Genomic DNA, 21,519 nt, shown 5'->3' on the forward strand with positions numbered 1-21,519 from the left:
ATATTTCTATATTTATTACTACCTTGAACAGTGCATATACTCACATTGTCTGATGGATGTATTTTTACCAGATATGAAGTAAACAATATATTGCGGTATACTAAATTGAATTGAATAAGTGCAAAGTTAGCGGCTGAACAGGCAGATCATGCATTAAGGTAATATATATTTGGCCTTTGCATGATAAAAGTAGCACAACTTGTGCAATCAATCAGGTTGGTGTCACTGGCGGTAATGAGTATCATTGATGCTCATCACAGAAATATAGTCCGAGTGAACTCCAACATTCAGAAAACATATGGTGAGCACCAAGATGCATATTATTCTGGCAATCAAGGTCTGGAGAAGTCAAATAGAAGTGTAGGCGTGTCCTTCATCATGTCATTTCCCTGCCAAATATACCAGTAATGGCAGACCATCAAGTCGTTTATCAAAGAACGGGACAACCCATCATACATCATTCCCTATGGTGCAAAGATTAGAAGGTTAAATTCTCATGAATTACTCTTCAAGACTCCTTTAAATACCAAAGCATTACAGGTACATACAAATTCTCATCATCCTTGAGGTTCAATTCAACAGATACTAACAGCTTGTAGAGATCCAACTCCTTGCGGTCCCGCAATGCCCTCAACTCTATCCTCACTCGCTTTTCTAATCAATCGCTCTATCATCACACTGGAAAAAGCATGCTCTGAGAGCAAATTACCATTCCCTGGCTTCGACGAACCTTTTACTCCAGCTTCTGAGGCCTTCAGGGCGAATCCAGAAGCCGAAGAGGCGGCAAAGGTGATTGCAGCAGCGGCTCACCAGCTTATGATGATGGTTTTGCCACCATCTGTCGCACTGTATACTGTTGTCTCTGGTGTGAGTTCAAATTTTAACGTTAATGGCGTACAGTAAACTCACTATCAACTCGATTGTTCAACGAACATTATGTCTCCAGGCACATAAATCAGCTGCACTTCGGGTCTGTCTGGAAGCCAATGTCACGGAAATATTGCGTGAAGGTGGAAAAGAGGTCAGCAAATCATTGAACAATAAATGTTATACTTGATTGAATCAAATTCAAATCTTTTCTTAGGGAATGCATGTCAAGGAGATTGCGGAGAGGACCAAGGTTAACCACCAAAAACTTGGTATGTGCCCATAGTAGTCGCTGGAATTGTAAAAATTCATATTGTCCATTAGCTCGCTGCTTGAGATACCTGGCCACACATCATGTTTACAAGGAGGTTTCTCCAGACGTCTTTACCAACAATCGTGTATCTTCTATGATGGACACTGGGAAGGCTGTAGATGACCTCATAGCTAGGTAAGATTGACGTTCAATCTTTGAAGTAAGCATTCACATTTATGAATCAGACCTGAAGAAAAACATGAAAATACCCCAGGTTTGGCTGCGGTTGCCAGCCATCAGTAAGCAAGCTACCACTAGCCTAAAGGGTTTTCTACTAAAAACATGATTGGATGTCATTAGTCTTGACGAGGTATACAAGGCAGCAGGATACCTTTGGGAATCTATGTCCGACCCTGCCACCGCTCATTCGTTCGAATCAAATGAGACACCGTTTAACCTAGGCTTTTCTGTCAATACATCATTTTTTGAAACGATTGCTTTGCCAGATCCTCGCTGGCAACTCCGTCAACGCAGGTTCAATGTCGGTATGAAGGGAGTAACAGTTCTTGAATCGGCAGACGCTGTTTTAAAAGGTGCGTAGATCACTAAATCGATTGTGCAGAGAGACCATTTGCTGAAGTCAACTTGACGATATTATAGCGTTTGATTGGCAATCCCTACCGAAAGACTCCGTTGTGGTCGACGTAGGTGGCGGAATTGGCAGTTCCTCCTTGATATTAGCAAAAAACCTCCCGGATATTAAAATTGTGATACAAGACACACCCATCGTCCTTACTGAAGGAGCTACACAAGTATGAAACAGACTTCGTTGAATTTGTGGAATAATCTAACACCTCCATAGTTCTGGGCAAGGGAATTACCGGAAGCCCTCGCGTCTGGCCGTGTAAGCTTTCAAGGTTAATTTGATTTGTGGAATATTCAAGTTTAACGAAATGCTTACTCCGATCAACGAAGTTCACGATTTCTTCACTCCCCAACCCATAAAAAATGCATCGGTGTTCTTGCTCAAGCAAATCATGCATGACTGGCCCGACAAATATGCAATCAAAATATTGTCCCAGCTAAGGCAAGCAGCCCGACCAGACACGCGACTAATTATCATCGAAAGCGCCATACCCTTTGCTTGTCATGATCCAAGCGGTGATAAAGGGAAGGGTGTCATCGGAGCTGTACCCAAGGAAGCGCCCGAGCCGCTTTTGGCAAATTATGGAGTCGCTAATGAACTGACTTACACTGCTGACGTGACGGTATGTATCGGCGAAACGTCTTGATTTAGAAATGACACTCATCCAGTGCTTAGATGCTAATCCTCACTAACGCGCAAGAGCGAACTGTCAAGGACATGAAGGAATTGTTACACAGTACTGGGTGGCAAATGACGAAGATAGTCCGTGATCACGAAACCGGCAGCTTCATGCAACCGGTCGAAGCGGTCCCAATGGTCAAAATACCAGTCAGAGACACTGCAGAATGATCAATGAAACACAGTTTGCGAAAGAATCAGACACTCACCAACTATGTATTTTAATCTGTATCCCTGTATGTGCACACCGTCTGATTGATGTACTCAACTGAGCCTGGATGGAAATAACGATATATTTCGGCATAGTAAATCGAATCAGTGACAAATAAGTCGGTGAAGCATCTATGATAGAGCAACATCTATGCCTTGTATAAGGCATCCAAGAATGCGGACGCCAGTTGGCTAACCATATCAGGTCCAACAGCGCTAGAGTTCCCGAGACCTTGCAGATAGTCAGAACGTCCGTACAAATTAAAGATTGAGGAACCTTCATACCATACACAGACACCATGGTGCCTTTTCCTGAGGGTGCCACCTTGGCTTCTCGCACGCAATCTTTCAAATCCGCAATAAATTGATCCACCACAGGAAGGGTGAGTCTCTGCAGTTCAAGGTCAGCCTTTGAATTGAAATGATAATGAGAAAGACAAACCGTGCAAGCGATATGCACGCTCTTGGGCGAGCTCAACCCATTCAAGTGCCATCCTCTTTTGCGCATGCCATCGCCCACTTCCAGTGGGTCAACGGTGGGGTTCCGACTACCAAACGCAACCACAGACGCGGGAGGGTTGCCGAGTACATAAAGTTCCGGAATGTCATCAGTAATGGCATCTGCTATCTTTCGCGTCGCAATCACAATATCGCGGCAAGAAGACAGGTAACCTCTGAAATATAGTTCATCAGTGAGTGGTTAAATTCAAATGACACCACGACATACTCTGTACCCATATATTGCATAACTGCCCAGCATCCTGCAATCAGAGCACCGGGACTGCAAAGTTATAAATAAAAGTTTCATCAGGTAGTACAGCTCAGTTACTCACCGAGATCCGGACAGACTGGGGCTGGCATAGACACCACCTAGAAGATATTGATAAATGTTAAATTGAACGAATGTATAGAAGCATACCAGGCCAGATAGGGTTAACATAGTATTGGAAACGACGCAGCTCAGCGGATCTGTACATGATGACGGATGTACCCTGTCAAATTTCCGAGTGAACAGGCTAAATATGAAACTCGTAAACTCAACCATACTTTAGGAGCAAATCCATATTTGTGCGTATCACAGCTGATAGCGGTGACGCCATCCACGGTGAAGTCGAAAGGTGTAAGTTTATATCTTCCTTTATTATCACCTTTAGCGAGGCCAGCTGGTTCGAGGAAGGGGACGATGAAAGAGCCCAGACAACAGTCGACATGCAGTCCAATGTTGTATTTTTTTGCAAGGGCGCCTAAAGCCTCGATGTCGTCTTGATTGCCGTCTGGGAACCCTATACAGGAGCCTACAATCTATAGGCAAATCATTGATAAAAATACTAAAGATAATAAAATCGTGCGAACCATGATGGTGTTAGAATTTCTGTGTTCGGACTTAGTACATTGGTCGACATAACCAGTCAAGATAAACTCACATGGCACGCTTGACATGCTTGATGTTTACTTGTCGAGTATAAGAGTCTACCGGAATGCTATGCAGCTTGATACCAAGGTATGCAGCAGCTTTGTCGAACGCTGCGTGGGCCGAGACGGGGACGACCCTACACACAAAATCAGTATAATGTCAACATATTTGATGAAATCGGCCCTTACATTTCCGGTTCCTTGATGCCCTTCACAGAGCGCGCCCAATCTCGATGTGTTTTTACAGACATGACGATACTTTCAGTTCCGCCAGAAGTCATGGCGCCCGCTGCACCTTCTGGTCCACGGTACATCTTCAAACACATGGCGACAATTTCAGCCTCCATCTTTCGGACTGCCGGAAAAACGTCGGGATGCAAAGGGTTAGACACGCAATATCTGGAGTACGCTGCGACAATAATTTTGGCCAGCTCATCCCCGCCGTCTGCATCCTTTTGATTAGCCTTGCATAGGGCTATGACTGTGTTCTCTTACGATAGACGGCTCCAGAGAGCTTCCCTTGCCTCCACGCGTCACTCGTGCCACCTAACTCGGTGTCCATCTTGTCCATTTCTTGAGTAATCCATTCCAGTGATTTCCCTTCAGACGGGAGTGAGAGGTGGCGAGTCACATTGGCGCCCTTGGGTACGAGACGATTTTCAATGTCAAGCTTCGCTTGGTCCATTTGCGAAGCTACTTTCTTGCGAGTGGCAGGCAAACGGAGAAGAAGTCGTATAATTTGCTATAGGAACCCTGGTCAGCATTTATGTAGTATAGGCCAGACTAGTTGTAACACACCTGAGATATCCATGTGTAGAGCTCTTTCAACGACGCAGATATGCCCCTTGCCCGAAGATGCCGCTTGACTTTGATGGCCTGGACGAGAAGAACATAATAGAAAAGACCGGACTTCGCGTTGTCTAGTGTCAAAAAAGTCGAGATATACTGCCTCGCTGATCCTCTGGCGGCAGAAACAGCGTTGAGGGCCATTGTGGTTGTAGTTTTGTTCAGGCCAAGTGCTGGTAAATATAGCAGGTCACAACTCGGGTTTCACACGGCGGCCCGATGACATAACCGATTGCCGCCCCGATTCTTCTAACCAGACCTCCATCATGCGTATGGTTTGTCCAATTTTTGTCACCCAATTGAATCGTATCTAACATCTTGATATCAGCTCGAACAAGAAGAAGAGAATGATGATGCTGCAGAGGTCACTTGGGGTGTGTTTTTCAGCACAAATCGAGTGGGAGAATGAAGGGCTGATGCGAACGACTGAAAGAGGACCAACAGCGAATCAACACTTTTTCAAAGTTGAATACGAGGATACGGCTAATTCAAGAGAAACTGGAGGAGCTTAAGGCACGCTAACAACTCAAACACCCCGCTTTCTATACTGATCAGCTGTAAACAGCAAGAAAAAGAAGCCCTTGATGATCTTTCTACTGAATTGGAGCTTGCCGACGAGGACGAGCCTGTATTGTACTAATTCTAGTGTTTTTTTCTTTGAGAAAACCCGCTAAACTCTTGACAGATACAAAATCGGAGAAGCATTTCTACACATGCGACAATCACGAGCTTTAAAGCGCCTTGAACAAGATCAGGCATCGGTCGACGCTAAGGTGGCAGTTTTGGCAGGGCAGGCGGACGAGTGCGAGGTTCAGATGAAAGAGCTAAAGGTCAAGCTATACTCAAAATTCGGCAAGGCTATCAATCTAGACGAATGAAGGAATCAGCTTTTTACGTCCAAAGGGGTAGCGGTCCACCGTCCACAACATCAATGTCAGTTTTGAGATGTTTTGGCGATGCTTCACATGGGGACTTTCGCCGACCGAAATACTACATTAAAAATGGGTTTCTTGCTCCAATTATAACGACGCGATCCGTCCCAAACCTTCGTAGTGTCAATCATTCCACCCTGTTGTTGACGAGCCGGGACATGCAAACGACGAATATGACTAGCATGATAAAACGTGATGGCATTCGATTTAGATGCTCGTCTTCGGGCATAAACTGACTGCTTTCTTCAGTAGGAGCGTAAAGAGTGAGAGATGACAATTTCGATCTTCATTCACTCTTAAAACAATTTTGATGAAATTTGCACTTGTTTCTTCCATCGGCCCACTTGGCACTCATCCCACCAAACGTTCTGAGAACTATATAGTTGGGCCATTGCCACATACATTCAACTATGATATGCCAGGGTTCAGGCAAGATTAAATAATGGTCTTACCTGGTCTTACAAATGGCGTTGCTCGAACAATTAAATGAACAAAGGCTCATTTCATAGCCCAAGATGGATGTAGGGCAACCATGATAAGAACTTGCTTCCTCCGTGAGGGGTGCTTCCCGGGTCCTCGAATATTTCAATGAAAAGTATCGGGAGTCAAAGCTATTAGAAAAGGCCAAGTTTAAGATAAAGTGGACAAGTTATGCCTCGGGAGCTCTGAGAATAGCCGTTGTTCCTGTGGTGTGCGATCATTGGTATACTAGTGAACGATTGATGACCAAATTTGACCTCCGCTCTCAAAATACAGGGGTCATCACACCCCAACAGTGCAAAAAAAAAATATAACGAATCAAATGAATTATATACAAGGTAGAAAGTGATGAGCCAATGCAAAACAATATGTACAACTGATTTAGGAATACTAGGTATATGAAGTAACATGAATATATCAACTGGAGGAAGGGAATTTGAAAAGGTTCCAAACTTTCAAAGGTATCATCGACTCCACAGCCACCATATTTTTAAATAACAAATCCTACAACCGATCCTTCTCCACAAGGTCCAACAAACTATCATCAGGCTGCTTCTCATTATCCGATATGAAGTTCAAGATGTTCTCAAACACTTCCGTACGCTGACTATAACGAGGGCCAGACAAAGTAACTTCCGACGCTTGCTGTCCACGAATCAGTACCTCGAGAGGGTCTGTCATGCCTTTCAAGCGATCAGCCCCACCAACGAGGACGGAAGAAAATGATGATAGAGTCGCGTCCGTCGACAATTCGCTCGTCCATATTTCGCTCTCGGCCCGACTTTCTTTCCCTGCCCTGGAGCGCTTGACGGGCCTTGGGTTATTCTCCCTAGTATCTTCATGACCAACAAAACTAGCAGTTGATCCCGATGAGGTCGACTCGGAAGAAGAAGATGAGGAAGAGGAAGAGGAAGAAGTCGAAGGGCGTGATTCAGAGGTCGAAGGTGAAATGGCAGGCGAAGGCGATAGGAGGTGGGTAAGCAGCGCTCTAAATATCTCTGCTTCTTTGGTGTTGCTGTGGTCCACAACGCTCGCTACTTGGGTTTGCAGGAACTTTAGGGCTTTCACCGGAGGCTCCGCTTCGCACATTTCGCGGAATCTGGACATAGAATGGTTAGCTGAGCACATGAAAGTGAGATAAAGTGTAATTACTGTTGCCGACGGATCTGGAACTTGGCTTGTCGAATGATTTCCTCTGGGCCAGGTCTATGTAGATAAGAGTAAATAAAAACTTGGATCGCTAATGCAAGAACACAACAGACCTCTCTAACTGCATCCTCCAGAAATCATCCAGTCGCCTTTCCTTACTCGACTTCGGTGCATCCTTGGTTTGATCGCTTGACGCATCTGCAGGAGTGGAATCTCCATCTGTTTTTATAGCATCCCCTACAAGGGCTCCGCCCGCATTTCCACCATGCAGATACACTGTTTTGGTTTTGGGGTTGTAGGCCGCTTGATGGGCAAATCTAGGAAGGGGTAGTTCTGCAGCAGCTTTATCGGGTTGTTGAAGGATTTGCATCCATTTTCCCGGTTGGCCTTCGTATCTATAGACCCAATAGGATTGATTGGCTCTCAAAGTACTACGCGGGTTAGAGGTGGCGTTTCTTGTCAATCCACAGAATCTTAGGTGAATGAATAAGAAAGATGCAATTTTTGTGATTCAAATAGGAGGACGTACATATAAATTTCTTTCAAATTAGGATCGATGACCGCCCTTTGCGTGAAACAGGGATCTGGGCCTCCAGCCGCACTGAAATTGGAGAATATTTCTGTCGAAATTCCGGTCCTGATGTTGTAGGTATACATGTCCGAAAGGTACTTGTCCTCTCGTTGTCCAGCAAAAATATATAACATCTTGTTTATCGAATCAAGGACCATAGAATGACCTACATAATGTAAGCATGTGAGCATCGTTCCACCGAAATCCATGGTCGCAAATCTTACCAAAGCGAGGGGGTATCATTTGGAAAGTCGATGAGCTGTCATTTGGTGGGCTAAGCGGTTTTAAGACCGATGTGCAACGATATCTACAAGGAAAACAAACGTACTGTAAAGATTGCCACTTGCTAGTACTGACATTGTAGCTGTATAAGCCAGAATATTTGGAAGTATCCCAATCGCCATCCACTACCCGACCTCCGAACACGTAAAGAATCTGAGCTTCCGAGTCCATGACCATTTGGTGATCGAATATCAGGGGAGGACCTCCACTGGCCTAAGTGTCCTCATAAAAAGGCGAATAGATGAAATGAAGTGTACCAACTTACCGCTGTATCAATAGATAAGAAATCCCATTTTCCAGCAAGCAGACCGCGTGTGTGATACCGATAGAATTCTGATGAGTATATCCTGTTCGACTCCGATTCTCCAGACGTTGCAGGTGTCTGTGAACCTTGTGGCGGTTGAGATGCTCCAGGGACTGCGGGAAGGGTTCCATGTGGCGGTCGGGCAGTTGACTGGACAGGAACTGGCAGTCTCAGACCATCAGAATCATTCAACCGTCCTAGCACATAGATATCTCCAGTCTTTGTGTCGAAGACCATCTTATGACACGATCGTGCGCCAGGGGCATTTGTCTCCTGAGTGGTGCTATGGCTTAAAATCTTCCACTTGTCTTCTTTAACACTGTAAGCCCAGAAATCGTCCAGACTCTTCTCTCCGTTCCATCCTCCAAAGATGTAGATTATTTCATTCTCAGGATCCATGCACATGGCATGGCCACCGCGAGCTGGCGGCACGTCGCCATCATTATCGGTTCCAAGAAGGCGGGTCCATTCAGCACGAGGCTGCAATGATTGAAGATGGGCATCGAAAAGACCGGAAGTATTGAGTGAGTCTAGAAGTTTTTCTGAGTCGTCCCAGTTTCCTTTCAGGACAAGGTTTTCATGCAGTTGGGTGACGAGTGGATGTTCGAGGTGTATATTGGCACGCGAAAGGACAGATTGATATGGCGTCAACAATCTTCTTTGGCGGAGGTGCTTGAGAATGTATCGAATGACTAATGTTTCTCGATGCTACAGGCAGGATGACTATGCGGAATGACCTCGAAGAACTTCGAACTCACCTCCTCGTACGAATTGCGCACTTGCTCGACGTAGTTCTCGTCAATTATTCCGGCCAGGGATGTATGCCAGATCGAGATATGAAAGTTTTGGCCATGAGCTCTATGAAAGAAATCAGTAACGAACCATTCTTTAGAAATATTAACCTACAATATCGGCACGATTTTGACAAATTGAGTGGGGAAAGGGACGCCAGAGCTATTGACGTGTTTGAGAGAAAAAGTCTCTGGGGTCGAATCGTTCTTCAGACCTGCGTGGAGGACTTCGGCCATATGGTCTTCTGAAAGACCAACGAACACTTTAAATTCTTTCATATTGCATGGGTGGGCTGTAGAAGTATTAGACAGTAGTCCATGGATGGTATATCTCATAATTACGTTTGCAATACTAGAAAGCCACCCGTGGCATTAGAACCTAGAAATGCAAGGTATGGCGAAGGGACTTACTTTTCCAAATGTTATTGTCTCTACAACGCACAGCTGGTGAGTTATATGCATTGAGGATGATGTATAAATTCGCACTAAGCACGACCAACGACTCTAGCCGCAAAATTATCCACTGGTTGGTGTTACCCTGAAAGGCGCCACTCCATCTACTGGCCTGATCCAGTGGTTTATCCTGAATTATGTGTTCTGGTCCATATTTACCGCTATGGGGTGTTGACGACGCAATGGTGTACTTCAAAGGAACGATCTTCGGTGTTGAGGATTGGTGAGCTGGTATGGCCATAATTTGATTCTTAAGAGACGAGACGGGAAATGAACGAAAACTTCGACGACGTTAGCCTAGTTAATTTGTTTGGATAGTTTTGAAGTGTTAAAAGAAATGAATAAAGGTTGTAGTTGAAATCTAAGCGGTGGCTGGTACGAGTCTAAGCGCCTAGTAAGATTGGGCTCATCAGGAACCAGCACCCCCTTAGGTAAGCAAAAGTTGGCTTACCTCCGAACCTTTTCAACCCTTCTGCACTCACACTATTCTACATTTTTGAACCACAGATATGTAGGTTATGCTTCTTTGAACACATCTGTGGTTTTTTTTTTCAAAAAAATTTTGATCTCAAGAAGTTATAAAGATTTTAATTTTTTTCCTTTTTTTTTAGTCTAACACGTCAGAAATGGTGTTTTCTCGAGTTTGGGAGATTTTCGAAAATTTGACAATGTTCTTTTGGCCGCTTATATAATGGTACACGTGACCACACGTGACAATAAGTCACGCCTAAGTAATACCTCTCAGACTCATTATGGACTTCCAGAGACTACAATTTGACCTCTGAGGTGTAATTCTATTATTGTGGGCATAAAGGCTAGTAGTAAGGATTGTATATGCACATTTATGAATTTTTTTTTTTTAAACTTTTTGTCTGAAACCATTTTCCGTCAACATAACTTTTGATTTTTTTTTCGAGCTGGATTTTGGCCGCTCTTGGCGCCAAGCCCATTGATTACGTAAGGGTGCTGGTTTCTGATGAGCCCAATCTTATGCCAGGCAGAGATCGAACGAGCCAAGTGGTGGCGGTGTTGGTCTTGCCACAGATATGAATTACGTAATTCTCGCGACCATTCTCCTCTCACGTGAGGGTGATTCCTTTTGTAGGCACCAAGCATGATGCATCCACCAAGTTGTTCTCAAACCCTCAACTTGAACGCCGTCGTCAAGGGGAAATGGGAGGGCCCTTCAAGTGAAGGGTCTTGAATACACTTATCATTAATTTGTGAGCTGCTTCCTTCATCTTCTGTTTTCTCAATGATGCTGCTCAATTCACTACTCACAAGGATCAATGTTTTTCAAGCTTCAATACACTGCATTCTCTTATCTATGCGTCAATAAATGACTTTTCTGACACAACCGTTTTACCTATTCTGTTGATCTCTACGGAACTGTATCAGGTGTCCATGATGTTCACTGTCCAATGCTTGAAGAATGTCAGCTCTCCCACGATATGACCTCGAGTCTCTGGTCCTTCTTTCTCTCACACCATTACCTCTTTCCGCGTGGTTTTCATCTCAAGAATAGGTATTTTCTCTCAATATCTCGGTGACATTGAACAAACTCCTATGAGACCCTTCACGGCAATCGCACCGGCAGCGCTCTCAGCGTGCGTGCACGCGTAGCTCCCAAATTGCGAGTTCGATTCATGTAAACTTTATACCCACCGCCATAGGATGATCTCAACTTTTTTAGCATAACCGAATGTTCCTATGCAATACCTTATATAAACCATCTCACGCGATAAGAATTAGGGCGCTTTATATGCGCAATTGGATCAAAATCCGGGGAAGCAAAGTTGTGCTTCGAAGAGTGGAGAAGTGGTATTGCCTTCCTTCAATGGTCGGTGAAACTGTTATAGCTCGACTCCGAGAGCTAATGCCCCGCTTTATAGGCAATTAAATGTTCTCGGAACGCGTATGGCGAGTACGACGCTTTAACATGGCGCGGGGGTTGCAAATTGTCCTCGACAACAAGAGATATTAACATGTTGGCAACACAATCCCTCTGGATGCGGTTTGCCCCATCTATGAGGATATCCGTCACAGATGTCGCTCATCGGTATAATGATTCTCGGCAACCCATGTCCCGAAGTGCTGTATTCATTGCACTCCCATTCTCAGAGCCGCATGCTGGTGTACATCATAGCCCGCTTCTCGCTATATAAGACCTGACTTCATGAGAGATTGTACCTCAGAGGCTCTGCCCCCCTTCTTCCAGTATGAAATCTGCGGCATTCTGGGCTCTTCTCCCCTCCTTGCTGAGCGCGAGCTTGGTCTACGCTGTGGTTCCGATCTCGAGCGTCAAGGGGAAGTCCAACCTGCCATTTGTTCCGAATAAATTCATCATCGAAGTTGATACTCTATCGGATATCCCAACGAAGCGTTCGTTTACTAGAGTATGCTCTTTCTCTTTTTCATACAACCACCCGCTCATAAATACATTAAAGTCTTTGGATGCCGTCTACGCCTCTTTGCAAAATAGGGCTATCAAGTTTGACGTTACCAAAGAATTCGACTCCAATGGTGTTTTCGTAGGCGCAGCTGTGGTCCTCAACGTACGTTTGCCAGAACAATCTCAAATCTAAGTTTACCGGCTAACCACTACAACACAGAGTGCTCAGGTATTTAAAGCGACATCGTAAATAGAAGCAGATGATTTAAAAGTTCTCAGGATGTCGCAGCGATTGCCAGCACCCCAGGAGTGAAAGCAATCCGTCCGGTCGTACGGTTCGCCCAACCGAAGTGCGTAACTTTCTTCCCCGACGTGCCACAATCCCGACTAAAATATTTCTCCTCCGCAGCCCAGTGAAGTCGCATGTCGTTACTGGACCAACTGACTCGCAGCTTCCGGTCGACTCTGAATCGACCCATGTGCTCACAGTGAGTTAGCTTCACTTGTCTAGTCCTTCAGAATGTTCTGATGAAAACTTTTTTAGGGAGTAGACAAGCTGCACGCGCAAGGGATATCTGGCGCAGGTATCAAGATTGGAATGTGAGTTGTTCCATTTTTTGTTGGAATAGGAGGTTTACCAAGTTGGCACTTAGTATTGATACAGGCACCGACTACACACATCCTTCATTGGGAGGTGGTATTGGACCCGGTCATAAAGTTATCGGAGGGTTCGACTTTGTTGGTGACGCTTATGATGGCAAGTAATTTTCTGAGTCTGACTATTATACACACAACTTATTCCTCTCCACAGGTACAAACACACCAGTCCCTGATCCCGATCCTCTTGACCAATGTAACGGTAAGTTTCCCAAACAATTGGTAGACGGCATTGAAGATTCTTACATTCAAGCGTCTAGGACACGGAACCCATGTTGCTGTAAGCTTTCATAGATAAAGATAATGCTAATGCATATCTTATTAACATCATGTGTCCTAGGGAATTATTGGGGCGAACCCAGGTAACGCATTCAACATCAGCGGTGTAGCTTTTAGCGCGTCGATCTCCTCCTATCGTGTATTTGGATGCACAGGATCGGTCACGGATGATAGTATGTCCCGTCCACTGTTCTAGCGTGCCCATGTCGATAATTGATTCTCTTTTTAGTTCTCGTCGAAGCCCTTCTACAAGGTGTGAAAGACGGACAAGACATTTTGACTCTTTCTCTGGGTGGTGCCGACGGTTGGACGGAGGGCACGGCAACTGTCGTAGCGAGCAGAATTGCAGGCGCCGGCAAGATAGTGACTATTGCTGCTGGAAATGACGTATGTCGGATTTAATGCGATGTTGTGGTCTATGCACATTTTCTGACAATGCTGCTTTCCACAGGGTGCATTTGGGTCGTGGTTTACTTCTGGACCAGGAAACGGTATCAATGTAATCTCCGCTGCTAGTCTCGACAAGTAAGCGTGTATATGCACGCCGTGTTTAACTGTGCTGATACTGGCCCAGCACTGTTATTCCTCTGCAGAACGCGACTGTGCATGGCGTTGACCATCCTCCCATCACATATTTCGACACCTTCCCGCTTCCTGTTCCCGGAAACCTTCCGATCTTTGCTACGTCGAATGACACGACCGTCGTCGATGACGCGTGCAACCCTCTTCCAGACAGCACCCCCGACCTGTCCAAATTCGTGGTCGTCGTTCGTCGTGGTACCTGTACCTTCGTGAGTATATCTGAGCGGGTAGATGTACACTTTGTTTATTTGTTTTATACTCTTTATAGGTCCAGAAATTGACCAACATTGCGGCGAAAGGAGGACAGGTCTCGTTGATTTACGAGTAAGCTCAGATATCGCTTTGAATGAATAACGTGCACTTACCTAACCGTTCAGTAACGGAAATGGATTTGCTGATATCACAGTCGGAAACTTTACCGCCGTCCTCATCCAAGCTGCCGACGGTGAATTCGTGAGTTTGCAATACCTTTTATTCTGCCACTTGCTAACGTAGTATTTCAGCTTGTACAACAATTTGCTGCAGGTGTACCCGTCACCATCTCCTTCCCGCAGACCGGCGGCTCTTTCAACTTCCCAGACCCTGCAGGTGGTCTCATCTCATCTTTCACAAGGCAAGTGCTCTAGCCCAACAGCGTAAAACGTTCACGAAGCTCACGCTCACCATGTTGCAACTGATAACAGCTACGGCCCAACAAACGACTTCTTCTTCAAACCCGCCGTGGCCGCACCGGGCGGGAACATCCTCTCAACATTCCCCGTCCCGCTCGGCTCGTTCGCCGTGCTCTCCGGCACATCAATGGCCACGCCCTTCCTCGCCGGAAGCTCTGCGTTGCTGCTGAGCGTGAAGGGCAAGTCGGCGGCGGTGGCGACGTCCGCGCGGACGCTTTTTGAGACGACGGCGCAGATGATTGGATCGAGTAAGACGGATGGTGCGCCGCTACAGACGCTCACGCAGCAGGGCGCGGGCTTGGTCAATGTGTTCAATGCGATTCATACGACGACGGTTGTCTCGCCTGGAGAGTTGATTTTGAATGATACGGCTAATTTTAATCCTGTGTATGTCTTTTTTTCTTTTTTGGTCGTTTGGTTTTTTGGGTTGTTTGTTATTAATTTTTTTAAAATATTTTTTGCGTTTTATTTGCTGATGCGTTGAATGTGGTTTAGGCATCAGTTTACAGTGAAGAACACTGGAACTTCGGCAAAGACGTTCAAGCTGTCGCATATCCCAGCCGGCACCGCGTTGACTGTCCAAGCAGTACGTTTATTACACTCGTACCTTTCTATCCCATCCCACTCACACATACATGACCATGGTGATTCCAGGGCACAATCTTCGCCTCAGACGGACCGGTACCCCTCGTCCCCGCCGGCGCATCCGTTACACTCGCACCCCCAACCTTCACCCTCCGACCAGGGCAAACCCAAACCATCACAGCCATCTTCCACCCACCCCCCCAATCCGCATTCGATACTTCCACATTCCCCGTATACTCTGGCTTTATCCAGATCGCCGGCCCCTCTGCGCTTGATATTCTTCACGTCAGCTACCTGGGGCTTTTGGGGAGTTTGAGGGAGAAGCAGGTGGTGGATGATACGGATGTCTTTTTTGGGGTGCCGTTACCTGCCCTACTGGATTCGCAGGGGGATGTGCAGGATTCGCCGACGAATTATACGTTTGTGGGGGATGATGTGCCGACGCTTTTATGGAGGTGCGTGCGGTATTGTGTTATTTGTTTGTGTGGGCTCTGCGATGTCTTTTTTTTTCTAACTCACCGCCTCCGCCTTTCCCCTTTTCCCTTGCCCTTGTTGGATTCTTTTTAGATTGGCGTTCGGAACACCCGCGTTCCGCGTAGACCTCGTCAATGCGAATATCAACTTTAAACCGACCATCACCTCGCGTGCTCTAGGAGGGTTTGGGGGACTTGGACCATTCTTCAGCTTCCCGTCGCCGCATGGAGGCGGCACGTTCGCGCAGGTCAAGATTGTAGGCGCGCTGGCCGAGTTTGATTTTGTGAGCCGGAACGACGATGTGCGTGTCCCCCTTCCCCTTGCCCCGTCTTAATATATACGTACCTTTACTAAAACCTTCCGCCTTCCGCCTTCTGCCATCTCACAACATACAGGACACAAGCGCGACAGGCGACGGCTTCAGCTCGTTCGTGCTCGACACGCCGACGTTCGCGAACGGGACGACGATCCCGAACGGCGCGTACCGCGTGCTGGTGCGCGCGTTGAGGGTTACGGGTAATCCGGCGCGAGAGGAGGATTGGGAGTCGTGGTTGAGTCCTGTTGTTGGTGTGTTTGCGTAGGTGGTGTTCGTGGGTGTTATAGGATATGAGGAGATGGGGGTATACACTTGTACTTTTTTATTTTTATTTTTCTGAAAGGATGCAATGCAATGCAATCGGGCACCAGGAAATCAGCGTGGTTAGCCCGCGTGCGACCTATTTTTGCGTGCCACGCATAAATGCGAATCGGTAAATTTGCGTGTCTTTCACATAACCTTGCGTGCAACATACTGTATAAAATTCAAATAAAGAGCAGTGAAGCTATTTTTGCAAGCAATGTAGTATGCTACGCATTCAGTTGTACTAAATAATAACTGACATCCCACTGCCTTTTCTTTGGAATAGGCCCAGGTTTAGGACGAGGGCTCTTGGGTTGAGCTTCTACCTTCTTTTTGGGTTGATCGATGTACTTTGGACCCGGCCTCATACAACAATACTAAGATATGATTATACTATTAAAAATTGTAACACATACCAGCATCTTCTCTACCAGGATCTGAACCATTGGATGGGGCCTGCTCTTCCACTTGTTCATCATCCAGCAAACTCGGTGGATATTCCCCTTTAGTAAGATGGTCATCTACTCTATAGGCGTGTCCGGTCGCTCCAGCTCTCCAGTGTTGGAGTTGGAGTCATCGATCTTCATGTAATCTTCATCGGATATACCGGCTTCCATGGTGATGTACTCGATGGCATTGTCAAGTCTTTGTGTCCATGCCTGGCGTTTGAAGCGATCAAATAACGTGAAGGCTTGCATGTCGAAAAGACAAAATTGTCATTTTTCTTCAAGTTCACCATTTGATTGGATATTACCGATCATAAACCGTTGCCGATTTTATTGCCAACCCTTGGTTGCGGAGTCGGAGATTGTGGCGAGGCGCATGCCGAAGGACTTGGCATACCAAACCATCCCTCGAGTTCATTGTTTGTACTGTATGGCCCCTCTAACAACAAATTATTTCATTGTAGTTCTACAGGTTCCGAGCCTCAAACACCTACACTTATCATGTATTATAGACTTTTAAAGGTATATATCTTGATTAATCCAAGTACATTATAAACCGTGTAATAATCTACATCCTAACTGCTTGATACCCGTGGTGATGGCCGCACATGGAATTGGAGTACAAGGACATACTAACAATACATTATTACACACCAAATAATGATAAATGAACACTAATGACCACTGTTACATTACAATCCTACGTGTGACACAGCTGTGACAAACTTACTCTTTTCACACTTTTCACCGTAAAACCTTGGATGAACTGCAATAAAAAAATGTATTCAAGTATGTAAAGAATGTATATACACATAAGTGCCTTTAAAATTTGAGTAAGTGTTGTCAAACCAGTAGAAAACATATGGATGTTATCTGCCACCCCGATGTTATCTGCCAGCCGAGGTGCCGCAACACAGCCACATTTGCGCACTTCGTATTCAATTCACGCTCGACGGGCATCCTGGTTTGATTTTTTGAGGCTCTTTGAGTGATATTCTAGATCATATATAAAGTATAAAATACCCAGGTAAAAAATATCAGAGAAGTTTAGAGTACAGACAAAGTAAAATATACATGTTTACATGGACCATTTCTTCAAGGACGCGCCGCGTCAGCGCGAAATTTTTGAAAATATGCCTCTCGTTTCACACGGTATTTCACAAAATTTATGTTTGTGACAATCCGTAACATACATATTCTTGAGTACTTTCAAGTCATTAAGTTTCTCTTCAAAATTTTAACAAAAATAAAGCATCGTGAAGTCTCTCTCTCTCTTTTTCTCTCCATTTTTTTGGTCATTTCCCGTTTGGGACACCCACTCCTATGAACGGAAAACATCAATACTACATGCGTGCAGAACACAGTTGTTCAATGCGCAAAAATGCGTGTCGCGCAGGCACATGCAGAAACGCACGCACGCGAGCAGAGCAGCCACGCTGATTTCTGTATGCCCAATGCAATCGAATCAAAACACAGTTCCGCCCCGTCCCAAGCAAGATTGGTATTTTCGTTTTTTCAGATTACGAAGCAATTAAGTAGCGACAAGTGATACAAATAATCGCCTCCCCCCCCTCCCCGCGCAAAACTAATGCATGCATGTATGCATGTATATTCGACATCCGACCCGACATCCGACACCCAACATTCGACATTGCATCACATTCAATTCACCGGTCAGTCACCCGGAATTTTAAAATTTTAAAATTGGCAATGCCAGTTGAGTCGCAGTAATAACAGTATTACTTTACTTGCACCAGTGAAGTAAAGTGGCCGCGCAGGTCACGTTGCGTACTGCCTGTGCATTGTGTGGTGCGATGTGGTGAGAGGGGCGCGAGGGAGTGAGCGGTCGAGCGATGGAGGCGCGCCGCGGGCTGGGTGGCAGCGCAGTCTGCACTCTGCAGGGCGTGCTAGTTCATCGGCCTCAAAGGGGATGTCGTTTACGCGTTTGATGTCAAGGTAGAGGGCTATTGGACGGAGTGGGTGCTAACTAGCCAATGAGGATAAAGGGAGCGGTATGCGTGTCTGGCCAGTCCATTTGCAGGATTATTTGGGTGAGCAGTTCTCGGGGTAAGGATCATGTAACATGCAGAGGTGGGTACTCGGAGGTTGATCGAATTTTGCGACGGGGTAAAAAAGAGACGTTCCGTGAACGTCGAGAATAGATCTAGCTGTGTAGAAAATCGGGTATTCTGTCCTAATTTACCTGTGAAGCTGGGGATTCGTGGGGATGGGACATGGTTACGCGTGCAGGATGCAAGGGAGGTTATTGACAAGGATATAGGGGAGAGCTGTTACATTGAGGAGGATGAGCCCGCGTACCAGGCACTACCTTGGACCCTGCCCAGTGCAGGCTCACCCGGGGTGGACGCTGCAAATAGCATCCCACTGGCAAACCTCAATCCATCCACCCACACACATTATCTCGCTGCGCACGTGATGATAATCAGTGTAGATGGCCAGTTCTTCGCTGAGGAGATGTAGACAGACAAGAGACGCGTTTTGAGGAGAATGAAATTCAGAGTAATGAGGTTGAGAGGAGGGATAGAGAGGGGTAAAGGAAGAGGGTTAGCGAGACTCGGAGTAGGTGACATATCGTACGATATATAAGATCGTTCCGCCGCGCTGATCTGCACCTCATCTCTCCTCCTTCTCCTTCCGCCATGGCCACCGTGTACGAAGCCACCGCCTCTGCCCCCGTCAACATCGCCGTCATCAAGTGCGCGGTTACCTCTATCTCTTCTCTCATCTATATTCACAAATAACATTCTAGATACTGGGGCAAGCGCGACACCAAGCTCATCCTGCCCACCAACTCCTCTCTCTCCGTCACCCTTGACCAGGACCACCTGCGTTCCACCACCACCTCCCGCGCTGACCCCTCCTTCACCGAGGATCGTCTCTGGCTCAATGGCAAGGTCGATGAGATCACCCCCGGCAGCCGCCTCGCCACATGCATCGCAGAGATGAAGCGTCTGCGCAAAGAGACCGTCGAAGACAAAGACCCCAACGCGCCTAAAGTACGTCCTTCCCCATCCATCTCTGCTCTATACTCATACTAACCCCCCACACCAGCTCTCAACGTACAAAGTCCACATCGCATCATACAACAACTTCCCCACCGCCGCAGGCCTCGCATCCTCCGCATCCGGCTTCGCCGCCCTCGTCGCCTCCCTCGCCCAGCTCTACGCCCTCCCCGCGTCCCCCTCCACCCTCTCCCTCATCGCCCGCCAAGGCTCCGGCTCCGCATGCCGCTCCCTCTTCGGCGGCTTCGTCGCATGGGAAATGGGCGCCCTGCCCTCGGGCGAAGACTCCCTCGCCGTCGAGATCGCGCCCCGCGAGCACTGGCCGCAGATGCACGCCCTCATCTGCGTCGTCTCCGACGACAAAAAGGGGACCTCCTCAACGTCCGGCATGCAGCGCACCGTCGACACCTCGCCCTTACTCCAACACCGCATCGCACACGTCGTGCCACAGCGCATGGCAGCGATCTCCGACGCCATCCGCGCGCGGGACTTTGACACCTTCGCCCGGATCACCATGGCGGACTCGAACCAGTTCCACGCGGTCGCGCTCGACACCGAGCCGCCGATCTTCTACATGAACGACGTGTCCCGCGCGATCATCGCGCTGATCGTCGAGTACAACCGCCTGGCGCTCGCACAGGGGAAGGGGTACAAGGCGGCGTACACGTACGACGCGGGCCCGAACGCGGTGATCTATGCGCTCGAGGAGAATATCAAGGAGATCGCGCAGCTCGTGACGGCGTATTTCCCGCAGCGCGCGGGGGAGTTTAAGGATGTGTTGGGACTTTACGGGGACGCTGCGAAGGATATCAATTCGGAGGCCAAGGTCCCGGAGGGGTTCAATGAGGCTGTGGCGAAGCGCTTTGAGGTGGGCGCTGTAAAGGGCCTTATTCATACCCGTGTGGGCGATGGACCGCGCAGGCTCCCTGCTTCCGAGAGTCTCCTCGCGCCGAGTGGGTTGCCTAAAACACTTGCTTAATTTATTTTTCTTTTGCTTTGTTAGAAATGGATATCTAGATGTGATGTGATGTGAAATTCAAAGTTGTAAACTAAACTAAATTGGAGGGAAAGGGAGAGGGAGAGGGGAGGGAGGGGTGTTATGATTACTTGTATCACTTTGTCGCTATTTAATGGCTTCGTAATCTGCAAAAATAAACAAAAAAAAACAAAGACGAATTTGTGCAGAATCCAGATAGAAGTCTGAGGCTGTCTATCGTCGAACATTTAGAATGCGAAAGAATGTGCGGGTGCGAGACTCCCGGCTCTGACTGTGGCTGGTCCACTCAGCACTGGAGGCTGGTTGACCGGTGCCCAGTGACTTGTTGTGCGTGTTTCCTTTCGTTATTTCTTTCTTTTGCCTTGTATTTTTTGTCTCTTCTCTTCTCTTCTCTTTTCCTTTTTTCCTTTTTTTCACTTTTCTTATACCATTTATCTACGCGTATTCTCATCCTTCAAGAGTCAACACTGAATATTGGGCACGAGCACGAGCATGGGCATGGGGATGGGCGCTTAATTGTCCGAACACGATTATTGGGTCGTATCGAGTTATCCCCGATTGTCAACCGTCAAGACTAAGACTAAGAGTCAAGAGTCAAGAGTCAAGCGTCAAGCGTCAAGTGTCAAGACTAAGAGTCAAGACTAAGAGTCAAGAGTCAAGAGTCAAGAGTCAAGAGTCAAGAGTCAAGAGTCAAGAGTCAAGAATCAGATTCCATATGGCACATAATCATTCAATATTCATTTCCCATCTTCAAATTGACCAAACCTCCAGCTTCAGCATGTGGTATTTGGGTACTACTATGTTAATTATGGCACTACCCTACCAGATATCGAAATACTACTACTACAGATTCAACGTAACTTTTAGTAGACACTATTTAGTATGAGCAGATTCGTCGGTATTACGAAGCTTTAATCGT

General features: G+C 46.7%; 6 protein-coding genes across 6 annotated transcripts; 4 read left to right on the forward strand and 2 right to left on the reverse strand.

The window, feature by feature from the left end:
• Positions 1 to 624: 624 nt before the first annotated feature.
• On the forward strand, positions 625 to 2,615 carry JR316_0001790 (4-O-methyltransferase 1; the record flags this gene model as incomplete). Its single annotated transcript, XM_047887590.1, has 10 exons — positions 625 to 867; positions 947 to 1,021; positions 1,085 to 1,139; positions 1,192 to 1,315; positions 1,366 to 1,419; positions 1,481 to 1,713; positions 1,781 to 1,932; positions 1,983 to 2,037; positions 2,096 to 2,388; positions 2,442 to 2,615. 10 exons carry the CDS (start codon positions 625 to 627, stop codon positions 2,613 to 2,615), a joined length of 1,458 nt encoding a protein of 485 aa, XP_047752513.1.
• A 188-nt stretch (positions 2,616 to 2,803) lies between these two features.
• JR316_0001791 (Sphingosine-1-phosphate lyase) lies at positions 2,804 to 5,057 on the reverse strand (the record flags this gene model as incomplete). The annotated part of the gene is made up of 12 exons (XM_047887591.1): positions 2,804 to 2,886; positions 2,940 to 3,045; positions 3,097 to 3,328; positions 3,382 to 3,435; positions 3,488 to 3,524; positions 3,574 to 3,646; positions 3,702 to 3,956; positions 4,008 to 4,026; positions 4,079 to 4,204; positions 4,257 to 4,512; positions 4,563 to 4,809; positions 4,866 to 5,057. 12 exons carry the CDS (start codon positions 5,055 to 5,057, stop codon positions 2,804 to 2,806), a joined length of 1,680 nt encoding a protein of 559 aa, XP_047752514.1.
• Positions 5,058 to 5,179: 122 nt separating this feature from the next.
• On the forward strand, positions 5,180 to 5,791 carry JR316_0001792 (Prefoldin subunit 4; the record flags this gene model as incomplete). The annotated part of the gene is made up of 5 exons (XM_047887592.1): positions 5,180 to 5,188; positions 5,242 to 5,287; positions 5,347 to 5,426; positions 5,479 to 5,546; positions 5,599 to 5,791. 5 exons carry the CDS (start codon positions 5,180 to 5,182, stop codon positions 5,789 to 5,791), a joined length of 396 nt encoding a protein of 131 aa, XP_047752515.1.
• A 1,038-nt stretch (positions 5,792 to 6,829) lies between these two features.
• Positions 6,830 to 10,116, reverse strand: JR316_0001793 (Muskelin; the record flags this gene model as incomplete). The annotated part of the gene is made up of 10 exons (XM_047887593.1): positions 6,830 to 7,424; positions 7,478 to 7,531; positions 7,588 to 7,947; positions 8,004 to 8,211; positions 8,270 to 8,319; positions 8,374 to 8,540; positions 8,593 to 9,339; positions 9,390 to 9,489; positions 9,538 to 9,715; positions 9,834 to 10,116. The coding sequence occupies 10 exons, from the start codon at positions 10,114 to 10,116 to the stop codon at positions 6,830 to 6,832; spliced, it is 2,742 nt and encodes a 913-aa protein (XP_047752516.1).
• Positions 10,117 to 12,094: 1,978 nt separating this feature from the next.
• JR316_0001794 (Minor extracellular protease vpr) lies at positions 12,095 to 16,096 on the forward strand (the record flags this gene model as incomplete). Its single annotated transcript, XM_047887594.1, has 20 exons — positions 12,095 to 12,271; positions 12,323 to 12,430; positions 12,547 to 12,617; positions 12,677 to 12,755; positions 12,812 to 12,867; positions 12,921 to 13,024; positions 13,079 to 13,126; positions 13,185 to 13,204; positions 13,265 to 13,376; positions 13,433 to 13,590; positions 13,655 to 13,728; positions 13,778 to 13,994; positions 14,054 to 14,109; positions 14,163 to 14,238; positions 14,289 to 14,398; positions 14,469 to 14,843; positions 14,952 to 15,042; positions 15,111 to 15,496; positions 15,609 to 15,816; positions 15,911 to 16,096. 20 exons carry the CDS (start codon positions 12,095 to 12,097, stop codon positions 16,094 to 16,096), a joined length of 2,712 nt encoding a protein of 903 aa, XP_047752517.1.
• Positions 16,097 to 19,240: 3,144 nt separating this feature from the next.
• JR316_0001795 (Diphosphomevalonate decarboxylase) lies at positions 19,241 to 20,582 on the forward strand (the record flags this gene model as incomplete). The annotated part of the gene is made up of 3 exons (XM_047887595.1): positions 19,241 to 19,296; positions 19,351 to 19,597; positions 19,653 to 20,582. The coding sequence occupies 3 exons, from the start codon at positions 19,241 to 19,243 to the stop codon at positions 20,580 to 20,582; spliced, it is 1,233 nt and encodes a 410-aa protein (XP_047752518.1).
• Positions 20,583 to 21,519: the final 937 nt, after the last annotated feature.

The sequence above is a fragment of the Psilocybe cubensis genome, chromosome 2, assembly GCF_017499595.1.
Source record: "Psilocybe cubensis strain MGC-MH-2018 chromosome 2, whole genome shotgun sequence".
In the NCBI taxonomy this organism is placed as follows: domain Eukaryota; kingdom Fungi; phylum Basidiomycota; class Agaricomycetes; order Agaricales; family Agrocybaceae; genus Psilocybe; species Psilocybe cubensis.